Source organism: Oncorhynchus mykiss, chromosome 28, assembly GCF_057628025.1.
Source record: "Oncorhynchus mykiss isolate SJ-2025 chromosome 28, ASM5762802v1, whole genome shotgun sequence".
In the NCBI taxonomy this organism is placed as follows: domain Eukaryota; kingdom Metazoa; phylum Chordata; class Actinopteri; order Salmoniformes; family Salmonidae; genus Oncorhynchus; species Oncorhynchus mykiss.
This window is the reverse complement of record NC_143049.1, coordinates 20,850,705-20,864,242: the sequence shown is the minus strand read 5'-3', so window position 1 is coordinate 20,864,242 and position 13,538 is coordinate 20,850,705. Positions and strand designations below refer to the sequence as shown.

At 43.1% G+C, this 13,538-nt stretch overlaps 1 protein-coding gene across 2 annotated transcripts in view; it reads left to right on the top strand.

Moving 5' to 3' along the window:
• The window catches only part of LOC110508701 (cadherin-18-like), an 80,748-nt gene that overhangs the window by 41,797 nt on the left and 25,413 nt on the right, over positions 1-13,538 (top strand). For both annotated transcript variants that reach the window (XM_021589429.3, XM_090225291.1), the window contains exons 3-4: positions 9,774-10,068; positions 10,526-10,645. In XM_021589429.3, the coding sequence (XP_021445104.3) occupies positions 9,774-10,068; positions 10,526-10,645 (415 nt within the window). The remainder of the gene's footprint in view (positions 1-9,773; positions 10,069-10,525; positions 10,646-13,538) is intronic.

Sequence of the window (13,538 nt, the reverse complement as noted above, 5' to 3'; positions counted from 1 at the left end):
GGCCAGAGATGGTTGATATAGTTGCACAGCGTTAATACTACCAAGTCTCTCAGGCAGCAGTGCCATCACCTCTCACTACAATCTTAATAATAAATTGTTCCAAAAGGGTTCTTCGGCTGTCCCCATAGGCAAACACTTTTTGGTTCCAGGTAAAACCCTTAAAAGGGTTCTACCTGGAACCCAAAAGTGTTCTTCAAAGGGTTCTCCCATGGGGACAGCTGAAGATCTCTTATTGGTTCTAGATTGCACCTTTTTCTAAGAGTGTAGAGCTAGATAATATGATTAAATATCCCTTACCAGACCTCAGAGACAAATATTACATAAAATCTTTCACCCCGGCTCACTAATACCAAGACTGGGTATAAAACAATTATTGTCAGTGAGCTCTTGCTGCAGCATAAAAATTGACCTTTCCATCAGCGTGCCTCATGTAATTTGTGGTTAGCAGAGGGGGTAGATTCCTGATTTAATCAGTCGGCGGGTTCTTGGAGCGTAGTCAGTTTATCAGCCTATGTACAAGCCTATACCAGTGAACTTGGCTCCATGGGAATTTAGTGAGTGGATAGCTGCCAGTGTATGGGAAGACAGTTTTGTGTCATTATTTAAGAGCGTTCTAAATGGCATCATTGTGTAATTCAATGAAATCCTACAAAAGAAATGTGTAGGCTATGCAGTCTTTGTTTGCAAACTAGGCTATTGCCTCCCTGTGCATACACACTTCTTATTCCAAAAACTGCTTCTAAAACTGGAAGTGTCTACAGTATGCCTGTGAAAGTCTATAACTGGATGTAGTAGTGGAGGGATTTTACAGTGAAATATTGCAGTATAGCAACTGAGCTTATTTATTCTCCCTGTAGATATAAACTCAGCAAAACAAGAAACATCCTCTCACTGTCAACTGCGTTTATTTTCAGCAAACCTTTTTTTTATTTTTTAAATATTTGTATGAACATAACAAGATTCAACAACTGAGCCATGAACTGAACAAGTTCCACAGACATGTGATTAACAGAAATGGAACAATGTGTCCCTGAACAAAGGGGGGGGGTCAAAATCAAAAGGAACTGTCAGTAACTGGTGTGGCCACCAGCTGCATTAAGCACTGCAGTGCATCTCCTCCTCGTGGACTGCACCGGATTTGCCAGTTTTTGCTGTGAGATGTTACCCCACTCTTCCACCAAGGCACCTGCAAGTTCACAGACATTTCTGTGGGGAATGGCCCTAGACCTCACCCTCCAATCCAACAGGTCCCAGATGTGCTCAATGGGATTGAGATCCGGGCTTTTTGCTGGCCATGGCAGAACACTGACATTCCAGTCTTGCAGGAAATCACACACAGAATGAGCAGTATGGCTGGTGGCATTGTCATGCTGGAGGGTCATGTCAGGATGAGCCTGCAGGAAGGTTACCACATGAGGGAGGAGGATGTCTTCCCTGCAACGCACAGCATTCAGATTGCCTGAAATGACAAAAAGCTCAGTCCGATGATGCTGTGACACACTGCCCCAGACCATGACAGACCCTCCACCTCCAAATTGATCCCGCTCCAGAGTACAGACCTCGGTGTGACGCTCATTCCTTCGACGATAAACGCGAATCCAACCATCACCCCTGGTGAGACAAAACCGCGACATTGTTGCTGGTGATGTCTGGTGAGAACCTGCCTTACAACAGGCCTACAAGCCCTCAGTCCAGTCTCTCTCAGCCTATTGGGGACAGTCTGAGCACTGATGGAGGTATTGTGCATTCCTGGTGTATCTCATTCAGTTGTTGTTGCCATCCTGTACCTGTCCAGCAGGTGTGATTTTCGGATGTACCGATCCTGTGCAGGTGTTGTTACACGTGGGCTGCCACAGCAAGGACAATCAGCTGTCCGTCCTGTCTCCCTGTAGCGCTGTCTTAGGCGTCTAACAGTACGGATATTACAATGTATTGCCCTGGCCACATCTGCAGTCCCCATGCCCCCTTGCAGCATGCCTAAGGCACATTCACACAGATGAGCAGGGACCCTGGGCATCTTGATTTTGGTGTTTTTCAGAGTCAGTAGAAAGGCCTCTTTAGTGTCCTAAGTTTTCATACCTCTGACCTTAATTGCCTACAGTCTGTAGGGTGTTAGTGTATTAATGACCGTTCCACAGGTGCATGTTCATTAATTGTTTATGGTTCATTGAACAAGCAAGGAAACAGTGTTAAAATCCTTTACAATGAAGATCTATGAGGTTATTTGTATTTTTACGAATTGTCTTTGGAAGACAGGGTCCTGAAAAAGGGATGTTTCTGTTTTTAGCATTTCCCTTATGTGAAATTCTATGAAGTAAAGGCGTACCAAGCACAATAACTCATTCTTACACAAAGAGTGACAAAAAACTCACCATATGGAAAAAGTGGACAGCAGACACACAGGCTGCTTGCATATCGTGAAATCAGATCATGCTCTGCATGCATTCTGCAACCAGGCCCCTGGTGATATATTACCAAAGTGGATAGTTCCATATATTTATTTATCTATTTATCTGTTTGGGGTTTTTCCCCCATGGCTCTTTTTATCCTTTCATCTCTTTGATAATGCAGGGCCTAGGGTAAGCATCAGTCATGAGCTGTACTCCCATTACCCTGCTAGTGAATAAAGGCACCATAGCGAAAGATAAATGAATGCTACTCTCTCACTGCAGGCAGCGTGTTCTGTGAGTGAGAGCAGTATTCTGGGCCAGTGTAAATGCTTGCGCCAGCCCAACCTTCCTGAGAAAGCCAAGGTTATCATCACAGTAGTTCCACCAACTTCCACTGAATGATATCGGCCTTGGATTCTTATGTACTGTATATTACACCTACTGCGTACTACGCAATAACATTTATTCTTGTGTCGTAGCCTATTACACTGTGTTTTGGAGTGTCCTAAGAGGACAATAAAGTCCACTACTTAATGCACATGTTGTAAATGTGGTGCTTTATGTCTTGGACACCCTCCATATGATTCTGTAGCAAACAGGGTTGCTGCTTGTACCCTCTTCAGGCATGGGAGGCGGTGTGGAGGTGAACACTGTCTTTGCTAATTGCTCTCTGCTAAGGGATCACACTCACTGCCAAGAATTAAGAGCAGCGTGTGTGTGTGTGTGTGTGTTTAACTATACTTGCGGGGACCAGAGGGTTAGTTTTAGGGTTAGGGTTAGGAGCTTGGGTTAGGGTTAAGGTTAGATTTCCGGTTTACAGTAAGGGTACGGGTTAGAGTTAGCTTTAGGGTTAGGGGTTAGCTAAAATAGGATTTTGAACGTGACTGAATTGTGTGTCCCCACAAGGTTCGTTGTATAAGACTGTGTGTGTGTGTGTGTGTGTGTGTGTGTGTGTGCGTCTGAAGGGTTGAAGGTGGAGGCAATAAAAACCATACACTGAGGAATGTATCAAATACAGCTTTGTGGTTGTAACTGCCAACAGTTGCTGGCTTTATTCTTCATTCAGGACATTTCCCCTCAGTGTCTGTAGAGAAAATAGCATTCTGCCAAAGAGCAAACACTTGAATTCATAATAGGATAACTGAGTTGGCTGGCCAGTTGTGTTGTTATACAGATGATGCAAGCCAGCTCCAACAGCGTTGGTGCTGTCAAGGGATTCACAGCTTTTCTTTAATGGTTTGTTCACTTTCATCCTTACAGAACCACCCTCAGCATCAGCACCACAGCTGTCTGGAAACATGGAGGCTTGGGTGCATCCCAATAATCTCTCCTTCCTCCTGATGTGTGCACTTGTTCATTACTCCCCCAAAATGTAAAAGCATTGGATTGATGAAGGCATGTGCTAGAGGGAGTTTCCATAGACCAGCATTTTTTTTTTATGCATGAGGGCAAGTGAATAACAAGCGATTATTGCAATTCAGCCCATGTTCTTAAGAAGTGGTGTATTGATATGAATGGAGAAGTCATACTCTGGTTGCTATATTTATGAGATTCTATCAGATCCATTTTAAAGTTAATGGGGGGGGGGGGGGGGGTGTTTTACACCTCTCTCAAACAACCTTCCACACCACTTGACTTGTTTAAGACTGTAAAAAGCCATGTGCCAGGCACGCAGGCACAACCACGAAATATTCAGATGACACGTCAACAAGGAACAACAGATTTAATATGCAATGATGCAACTCGGTGTAGCACAACTAATCTGGATAGAGCTGGATTAACCCGTTTGTGTGTTCACACATTGCATTGGCTTTGTTCTGCTAGGCTACGAAGGGGGATACATCAGTATCAAAATGTCAAGGCAGTTAGAAACACTGTTCTTCTTGTTCTCAACGTTTTACATCAGAGTTGACACAGCATTTTTATATAGATCAGTATCATATGATACCCCAATGATTTAGCCTAGCTAAAAGAGTGTGGATTTTCTTTGCATCAACATAGGCTGCATGTGATATGTCACAACAACAATGATGCATGATTTGTTTTTAGATAACGATGTACGCTGCGAGTCGGGAAGCAAGTTCAGGGAGTGAATACATTTAATAAATAAACAAACACGTAACAAACAGCGCACTGACATGGAACAGAAACAGAAACAACGACGACTGGGGAAGAAACCAAAAGGAGTGACACATGTAGGGCAGGTAATCAAGGAGGTGATGGAGTCCAGGTGAATGTCATGATCTGCCTAGCGCTGGTGACAGGTGTGCGCCGTAACGAGCAGCCTGGTGACCTAGAGGCCGGAGAGGGAGCACACATGACAGTACCCCCTCCCTGAAACCCGGCTCTGTCTGGGTGGAGGACACCGACCAAGATGACGATCCCGGGGATCAGGAGCGGACTGGTCACCTCTGCTAAGGCGCGGGAACCTGTCGATCCGGCTGAGGCACGGGAGTATGACGACCTAGAGCGCCGGAGAGAGAGCATACATGACAGTACCCCCTCCCCGGCGCGTTCAGCTCCAGCCGCAGGACACCAACCACAGGGAGATCCCGGGCATCCGGAGCGGACCGGTCGCCTCCGCTGAGGCGCAGAAACCTGATGAACCAGCTGAGGAGAGAACCTGATGAGCCGGCTGAGACCTCCCCGTTTGCCTCGGCTGAGGCACGGGAACTTGTTCACCCAGCTTCAGCATGGGAGCCTATCGAACCCACTCCAAACCGGCTGAAGCCTCCCAGGTAGGTCCAGCTCCAACACCCGGACTCGACATCACCCCAGACAAAAAAAAATAATACACTCCCCGATGCTTCCCTTTGTTGAGGCGTCATTCTGTAACGATGTACACTGCAAATTGGGAAGCAATTTCAGGCACTGAATACATTTAATAAATAAATGTAACACAAACAGCACACCGACATGGAACGAAAGCAGAAACAATGACAACTGGGGAAGAAACCAAAGGGAGTGACACATTAAGGGCAGGTAATCAACGAAGTGATGGAGTCCAGGTGAATGTCATTATGCTCCTAATGCTGGTGACAGGTGTGCGCCCTAACGAGCTGCCTGGTGACCTAGAGGCAGGAGAGCTGTATCAGCTGTACAGCAGAGACTTTCCCATTCAGGATTTGTATGAATTAGTAATGTCTACACAACAAACAGATTCTTTTTTAACCTCTGAACACTAAAATGGCATAGTGATAGATTTATGCAGCTATGTGAGATTTTTTTTAAATAATTCTGCCAGTCTGCTTTTGATTTAAGTGAATGCAAAAACAGTCGGGTATGCAGGCTACTTGTACACTAAGGGTGGGTTGCACCAACATGGATTAACTCTTAAACTGGGTTAAATCAAGGTTTATCTATTAATCGTGTTGCACCAAATGTTGAACAAAGTTTTAAATGAATCCTAGTTCAATTAAATCGTTCCTCTAATCTAAATGTAGTTTTCACTTCATTAATTTTAAGCCTGTTGCTCAAAGAATGTAAAAAATATTTATATACATTTACATTGGAGATTAATTCTAAACTGCCACTTGAGGTGGTTTAACTGATCAAATGGCAGCATATCTTCTGTGGAGAGACCAAAACAACAGAGTTCCTCTGAGAATAATTAGAGACAGGTTGAATCCTGTTGAGTTTATGATAATTAACTCATTATTAGTAGGCTATTTACGTGCCCATTTTGTACAACAATTGAATTGGGGCTTATGATATGTCCAGCCTTGGTACGAATGCTGATGTTATGCAACATGCTGTAACGAGCCTGATAATGGTAACATTGTAGTGTAGTATCAATCAAATGTATTAATAAAGCCCTTCTTACATCAGCTGATGTCACAAAGTGCTGTACATAAACCCAGCCTAAAACCACAAACAATGCAGGTGTAGAAGCACGGTGGCTAGGGAAAACTCCCTAGAAAGGCCAGAACCTAGGAAGAAACCTAGAGAGGAACCAGGCTATGAGGGTTGGCCAGTCCTCTTCTGCCTGTGCCGGGTGGAGATCATAACAGAACATGGCCAAGATGTTCAAATGTTCATAGATGACCAGCAGGGTCAAATAGTAATAATCACAGTGGTTGTCGAGGGTGCAGGTCAGCACCTCAGGGGGGAGAGAGAGCGAGAGAGCGATAAAGAGAGAGAGAGAGAGAGAGAGAGAGAGAGAGAGAGAGAGAGAGAGAGAACTTAAATTCACACAGGACACTGGATAAGACAGGAGAAATACTCCCGATATACCCTAGCCCCCTACACATAAACTAGGATGTAACCCCACTCACTTTGCCAAAGCACAGCCCCCAGGTTACCATCCTGAAACAAAGCCGAGTATAGCTTACTGAATATTGATGGGTCAAGTTGTCCGTCATCATCATAGGGGTTATGGAGGGTGGAAAACTGCTGGGGAATCATCTTCTCTTTAATCCAGTATTTTTATCCTCCAGTTCATTACTGAATTCCTCCATCAGCTCCGACAAGAGTTTTTTTCATAAGCGGAGAAATATGAACTTATTTGACGTGCCATGGTCATGTGGTTAGCGGACAAATAATAAAATGGCAAAATAACATTAAGTAATGACAATAATTAATAATATTGTATGCTAGCTAGCTTGGTTTATAAACTAGCTAGCTACAGTAGCTAACGTTAACTAACACATTTATTTTCTGTTTAGCATTGGCAAATTTCAAATCAGCTATCACATGAGAACCTTTCAAGATGGCGATGCAGTAGTTCAAACATCACATTGTTATTATTTTATCAAGGAACAGCAACATTTGTGGCCTCATTTGTCAAGTAGGCTAGCTACTTCGTTTCAACTCACAAAATACTTCATATATATATATTTTTTTTTCACCTTCATTTGACCAGGTAGGCTAGTTGAGAACAAGTTCTCATTTACAACTGCGACCTGGCCAAGTAAAGCATAACAGTGTGAACAGACAACACAGAGTTACACATGGAGTAAACAATTAACAAGTCAATAACACAGTAGAAAAAAAAGAAAGTCTATATACATTGTGTGCAAAAGGCATGAGGAGGTAGGCGAATAATAAAAATTTTGCAGATTAACACTGGAGTGATAAATGATCAGATGATCATGTACAGGTAGAGATACTGGTGTGCAAAAGAGCAGAAAAGTAAATAAATAAACACTATGGGGATGAGGTAGGTAAAATTGGGTGGGCTATTTACCGATAGACTATGTACAGCTGCAGCGATCGGTTAGCTGCTCAGATAGCAGATGTTTGAAGTTGGTGAGGGAGATAAAAGTCTCCAACTTCAGCGATTTTTGCAATTCGTTCCAGTCACAGGGAGCAGAGAATTGGAACGAAAGGCGGCCAAATTAGGTGTTGGCTTTAGGGATGATCAGTGAGATACACCTGCTGGAGCGCGTGCTACGGGTGGGTGTTGCCATCGTGACCAGTGAACTGAGATAAGGCGGAGCTTTACCTAGCATGGACTTGTAGATGACCTGGAGCCAGTGGGTCTGGCGACGAATATGTAGCGAATGCCAGCCGACTAGAGCATACAGGTCGCAGTGGTGGGTGGTGTAAGGTGCTTTAGTAACAAAACGGATGGCACTGTGATAAACTGCATCCAGTTTGCTGAGTAGAGTATTTGAAGCTATTTTACAGATGACATCGCCGAAGTCGAGGATTGGTAGGATAGTCAGTTTGGCGGCGTGAGTGAAGGAGGCTTTGTTGCGGAATAGAAAGCCGACTCTAGATTTGATTTTAGATTGGAGTTGTTTGATATGAGTCTGGAAGGAGAGTTTACAGTCTAGCCAGACACCTAGGTACTTATAGATGTCCACATATTCTAGGTCGGAACCATCCAGGGGGGTGATGCTAGTCGGGCGTGCGGGTGCAGGCAGCGAACGGTTGAAAAGCATGCATTTGGTTTTACTAGCGTTTAAGAGCAGTTGGAGGCCACGGAAGGAGTGTTGTATGGCATTGAAGCTCGTTTGGAGGTTAGATAGCACAGTGTCCAAGGAAGGGCCGGAAGTATACAGAATGGTGTCGTCTGCGTAGAGGTGGATCGGGGAATCGCCCGCAGCAAGAGCAACATCATTGATATATACAGAGAAAAGTCAGCCCAAGAATTGAACCCTGTGGCACCCCCATAGAGATTGCCAGTGGACCGGACATCATGCCCTCCGATTTGACACACTGAACTCTGTCTGCAAAGTAGTTGGTGAACCAGGCATGGCAGTCATTAGAAAAACCGAGGCTACTGAGTCTGCCGATAAGAATATGGTGTTTGACAGAGTCGAAAGCCTTGGCCAGGTCGATGAAGACGGCTGCACAGTACTGTCTTTTATCGGTTATGATAACGTTTAGTACCTTGAGCGTGGCTGAGGTGCACCCGTGACCGGCTCGGAAACCAGATTGCATAGCGGAGAAGGTACGGTGGGATTCGAGATGGTCAGTGACCTGTTTGTTGACTTGGCTTTCGAAGACCTTAGATAGATATTGGTGTAACATGTCACTAATCATAGTTTAACAGATCCAGATTCAAAATTAAGAGGTGCAACACATCTCTGATTAATTATAAACCTAGATTTACAAATCCTAGATTTGCTCTAATCCTAGATTAATTTAAACCATGTTGGTGCAACACACCCTAACATTCTGTAGATTTATACAGAAGGTACAGTACCCCTCTGGTAAACTTATTTTTAAGTTATGGTTAAGTTACTACCATTAGAAATGCTCATGGAAAATAAGGGGCAATTTTTGTTCCTCTCCTGAAGTGACTGAACTAGAATTGACCTCAACCCCAGGGGTTGCAACCAACATTATTTTCCAATCGTTTCATTCGGAACAGAACCACTATACATTTTTTCCCTTTACACTGTTCCGACCAGCAGAATAAAGTGCTGAGCCAGAACGAACCCCCCAAAAGTATTTGTTATATCGTTCCTATCTGTTCCTTTTTAACCTGTAAAATCAAGTTGTTTACCTTTAGCTTATTAAGTTACTTCACCAATCAGTGCAGTCAGAGCAGCTAATCTAGTTGATTACATGTATGATGGACTATGGCGCAAGATGCGACTGCAATTTTGCGGGTGGGGAGAGCACAAGAGAGAGCTTTGTTCTGCTTTGTTGTGGGACTAGAAGAAAAAAATATATAATGTAAAATAACGCTATTAACCGGTTCCCATGCTTTTAACATAATGATTCTGTTCCGGAACAGTATAGATCATTTTCCTTCCAGGTTCCGTTTCTGTTCATTGAAAAATGTCCTTATTTTCCGGGTATTTGGTTCTGTTCCCTGAACCGGTTCCAACACATGGTCAACCATGGTGGTGAAATCCATGGGTATAGTTTTCTATGTTCAAATGAGTATTGTTATATCTGTGTGTAAAATTTCTGTAATTTCCTTCCCAGCTGCACTCCAACTCAGACAAAGGAGACGGCTCCGTCAGATACTTGCTGACGGGAGAGGGCGCTGGCACTATATTTGTCATCAATGAGGTCACAGGGGACATCCATGCCAGCAAGAGCCTGGACCGGGAGAAGAAGGGCCATTATGTCTTACATGCCCAGGCCATCGATCGTTTCACCAATAGATCTCTAGAGCCTGAGTCCGAATTCATTATCAAGGTCCAGGATGTCAACGACAATGCACCCAAGTTTCCAGATGGCCCATTTGCTGCTGCTGTTCCCGAGATGGCCGATGTTGGTAAGGCAGAATACTGACAACATATTTTTGAAATGCTGGGTGCACCTGGCTGTAGGGAGCTGGCTTTGTACCCTGACTGTGAGAGCAGTCACATCATTAGCTGGGTCATCAGTATTGCTACAGATCCCTACTGCATCCAGAGGCAGTCAGGCATTAATGCACAACTCTGTAAATGGATTTTGACAGTCCTGATAAATGGGTTTGGATTAATTGGGAGATAACAGATTTCGGCCTCACTTTATGCGATACAGAAACACTCTGTGGTATTTTTAGATTTGCATGTAGTTTTACTATAAGAAAACCACGACAATATAGTGAGTTGTGCTACAGTAAGCCATTGTAGTTTTTACAGTGATCATGGCACGTTGTACTTGTACTGTCTGTGAGTTCGTGTGGTCGTAGTTAAATGGGTTGTGTTTGGAAATACACTACTGATATAACCTTTCCTTCCATGCAGGCACATCAGTGTTTCAGCTCACAGCTACAGACGCAGACGACCCCACCTATGGGAACAGTGCCAAGATTGTGTATAGCATACTACAGGGACAGCCTTACTTCTCTGTAGATCCCAAAACCGGTGAGACGCCTGCCTTCTACTTAACATTCACTGCAATATAACGCTGCATGTGTGAATTGCTTCTGCCAAGTGAAAATAGCTTTGTTCTACAGTATAGGTTTTATTAGATGTTGATTGTTGTAATCAGGCTGTTAAACTGTGAAAAGGGCCAAAGTGCCTCATGATGATGTTTAATGACACAGCTGATTACAGAGGCAATAAGCTCAAATTGGGTCTAGTTTTAGAGAAGGCTGCAGTACTATATGTGTTCAATAAATTACATAGTCGAGGGAAAAAGACAGCAATAGTGTTCCTCGGTCTTAAAAAGAGATACCTGCCAACTGTTCTGTATTCTAGAATTCTTAATCCCCCTCCCGCTCATTGTATAAAGGCTCTCAGACATTTTGTTCTTTGCTTTGAAGACATAAGAGAAATAAAAAAGCCTTGAATAACTTTGACAAAGCATCCACCCTTGACAAATACACAACATTACCAAAAGTATATGGACACCTGCTCGTTGAACATGTTATTCCAAAATCATGGGCATTAATATTGGTCCCACCTTTGCTGCTATAACATCATCTAGGCTTTCCACTAGATGTTGTAACGTTGCTGCGGGGACTTGCTTCCATTCAGCCACGAGAGGATTAGTGAGGTCTGGCGCTGATGTTGGGCGATTAGGCCTGACTTGCAGTTGGCATTCCAATTCACCCCAAAGGTGTTCGATAGGGTTGAAGTCAGGGCTCTGTGCAGGCCAGTCAAGTTCTTCCACACCGATCTCAAAAAAATATTTCTGTATGGACCTCGCATTGTGAACATTGTCATGCTGAAACAGGAAAGGCCCTTCCCCAAACTGTTGCCAAAACATTGGAAGCACAGAATTGTCTTCAATGTCAGTGTATGCTTCAGTAAGGCCAGTCTACTGCCACTGTTTGTCTATGGAGATTGCATGGTTGTGTTTGCGATTGTATACACCTGTCAGCAATGGGTGTGGCTGAAATAGCCAAAACCACTCATTTGAAGGAGTGTCCACATAGTTTTGTACATAAAGTGTACATATTCTGTGAGGATGCTTTTCAAAGGATTCCAGTCAATGTAATATTAAAACGTTTTATTTCACCTTTATTTTATCAGGTAGACATACTGAGATCAATGTTTATTTTACAGATGAGCCCTGAATTACAGATAATACAGAAATACACCCATCTAAATACAAATACGAAATGCAAGCAAAAATACAAACAAACACATTCGTCACTAATACGGTCCTCAATCAGCTTTCTGAATTGCCCTAGAGGCACCAAAACATCAAATTGAAGAACATTTTGAAGATTGTTCCACAAATACTGTGTAAAAAAACTAAAAGCTGATTTACCTAACTTAGTGGAGACCAAAGGAATTGAATCCCTAAGACTGTGTAATAACAATAGTTAGATTAGAAATTGCTAAATGTTTATGTGTCTGTAGTGTGTGTCTGTACGCAGTACATCCTGATCCTGGGTCCCATGTGGCTCAGTTGGTAGTGCATTGCTCTTGCAATGAAAGGATTGTGGGTTTGATTCACATGTGGGGCCAGTATGAAACATTGATGCACTTACTACTTTAAGATGCTCTGGATAAGTGTGTGTTACAGTGATATGCACACCTAAAGAGAACAAGGAATACATATAGACATAAGTTATTTTCTTTGCTTCAACAGTCAATGTGTGTTGAGAAGGCAGAGTGAATCTGGCAGTGAGACTGTATTATAAGCCATCTGTCAATACTCAAGATGATAGTCCCAGCCATGTTCCCGTCACATATGCTCAAGTGCTATTGACACCCATCAACCCCATGTGCCATGAATGTAACCAAGCACTGGTATTACCACTATGATGGGTCTAGTTTTGTCATTGTATCATCTTAAAAGTATGTTTTATCGATGTCCATGTTGCACTGCTTAGCTACTTGAGTGAGTGGTTCTGATTTGGTTTGAGGCATAGATGTGAAGTAGCCTGGCTGGATTGTGGCCATGCCAGCTTCAGTGCATACTGGGCCATAGCCATGGCAATGCCAGCTGTTCCTGCCTCTCTCCAGCAGCTTATTGGGGCCCCATCAGCAGGAGACCCGGTCACTCAGCCCATAATCAGAGCAGAATCAGAGCTGCCTCTACACTACAATCATCTGTCTGTGATCAGGGAGTGAGGTGTTCAGCTCCTGACCTGTGATCACTGACATGCAGAAAAGCACACATGCACACCTATGTATGCATGCACACACACACACACACACACACACACACACACACACACACACACACACACATTTACAGAAATGCTTCCTTTTCAGACATAGCTAATCATAACCATTACAAAAAGCAATATTTGGACGTAGTGAGCATGCAAATGAAACATGAAGCCTTTCTTATGTATAATCGACCGTTATACAGCTGTAAAAAGCTAGATTGTTAGCATAGTCAATCTGACATGGATTAGGAGGTTGAATAAAAGGCCTGAGAGGATATGATACTAAAACAGCATGAACAGTTTACCTGTATCTTCCAATAGACAACAAAAGTCTGGCAGGAAATATTGACTGGTGTAAATAAAGGACCCAGAGGAACATTTCACAATAAGACCTGCATTTAATGGCATTGATTACCCATCCCTGGTCTGACTAACATAATTACAGTAAACTACAGGTGTTTCCTCCATTATACTCCTGTTATATAGTTATATAGACAGCAGTGGTGGAAAAAGTATCCAATGGTCATTCTTGAGTAAAAATATAGATACCTTAATAGAAAGTTACTCAAGTAAAAGTCTAAGTCACACAGTAAAATACTACTTGAGTAAAAGTATTTGGTTCTAAATATACTTAAGCATCAAAACTAAATGTAATTGCTAAAATATACTTAAGTATCAAAAGTTAAAGA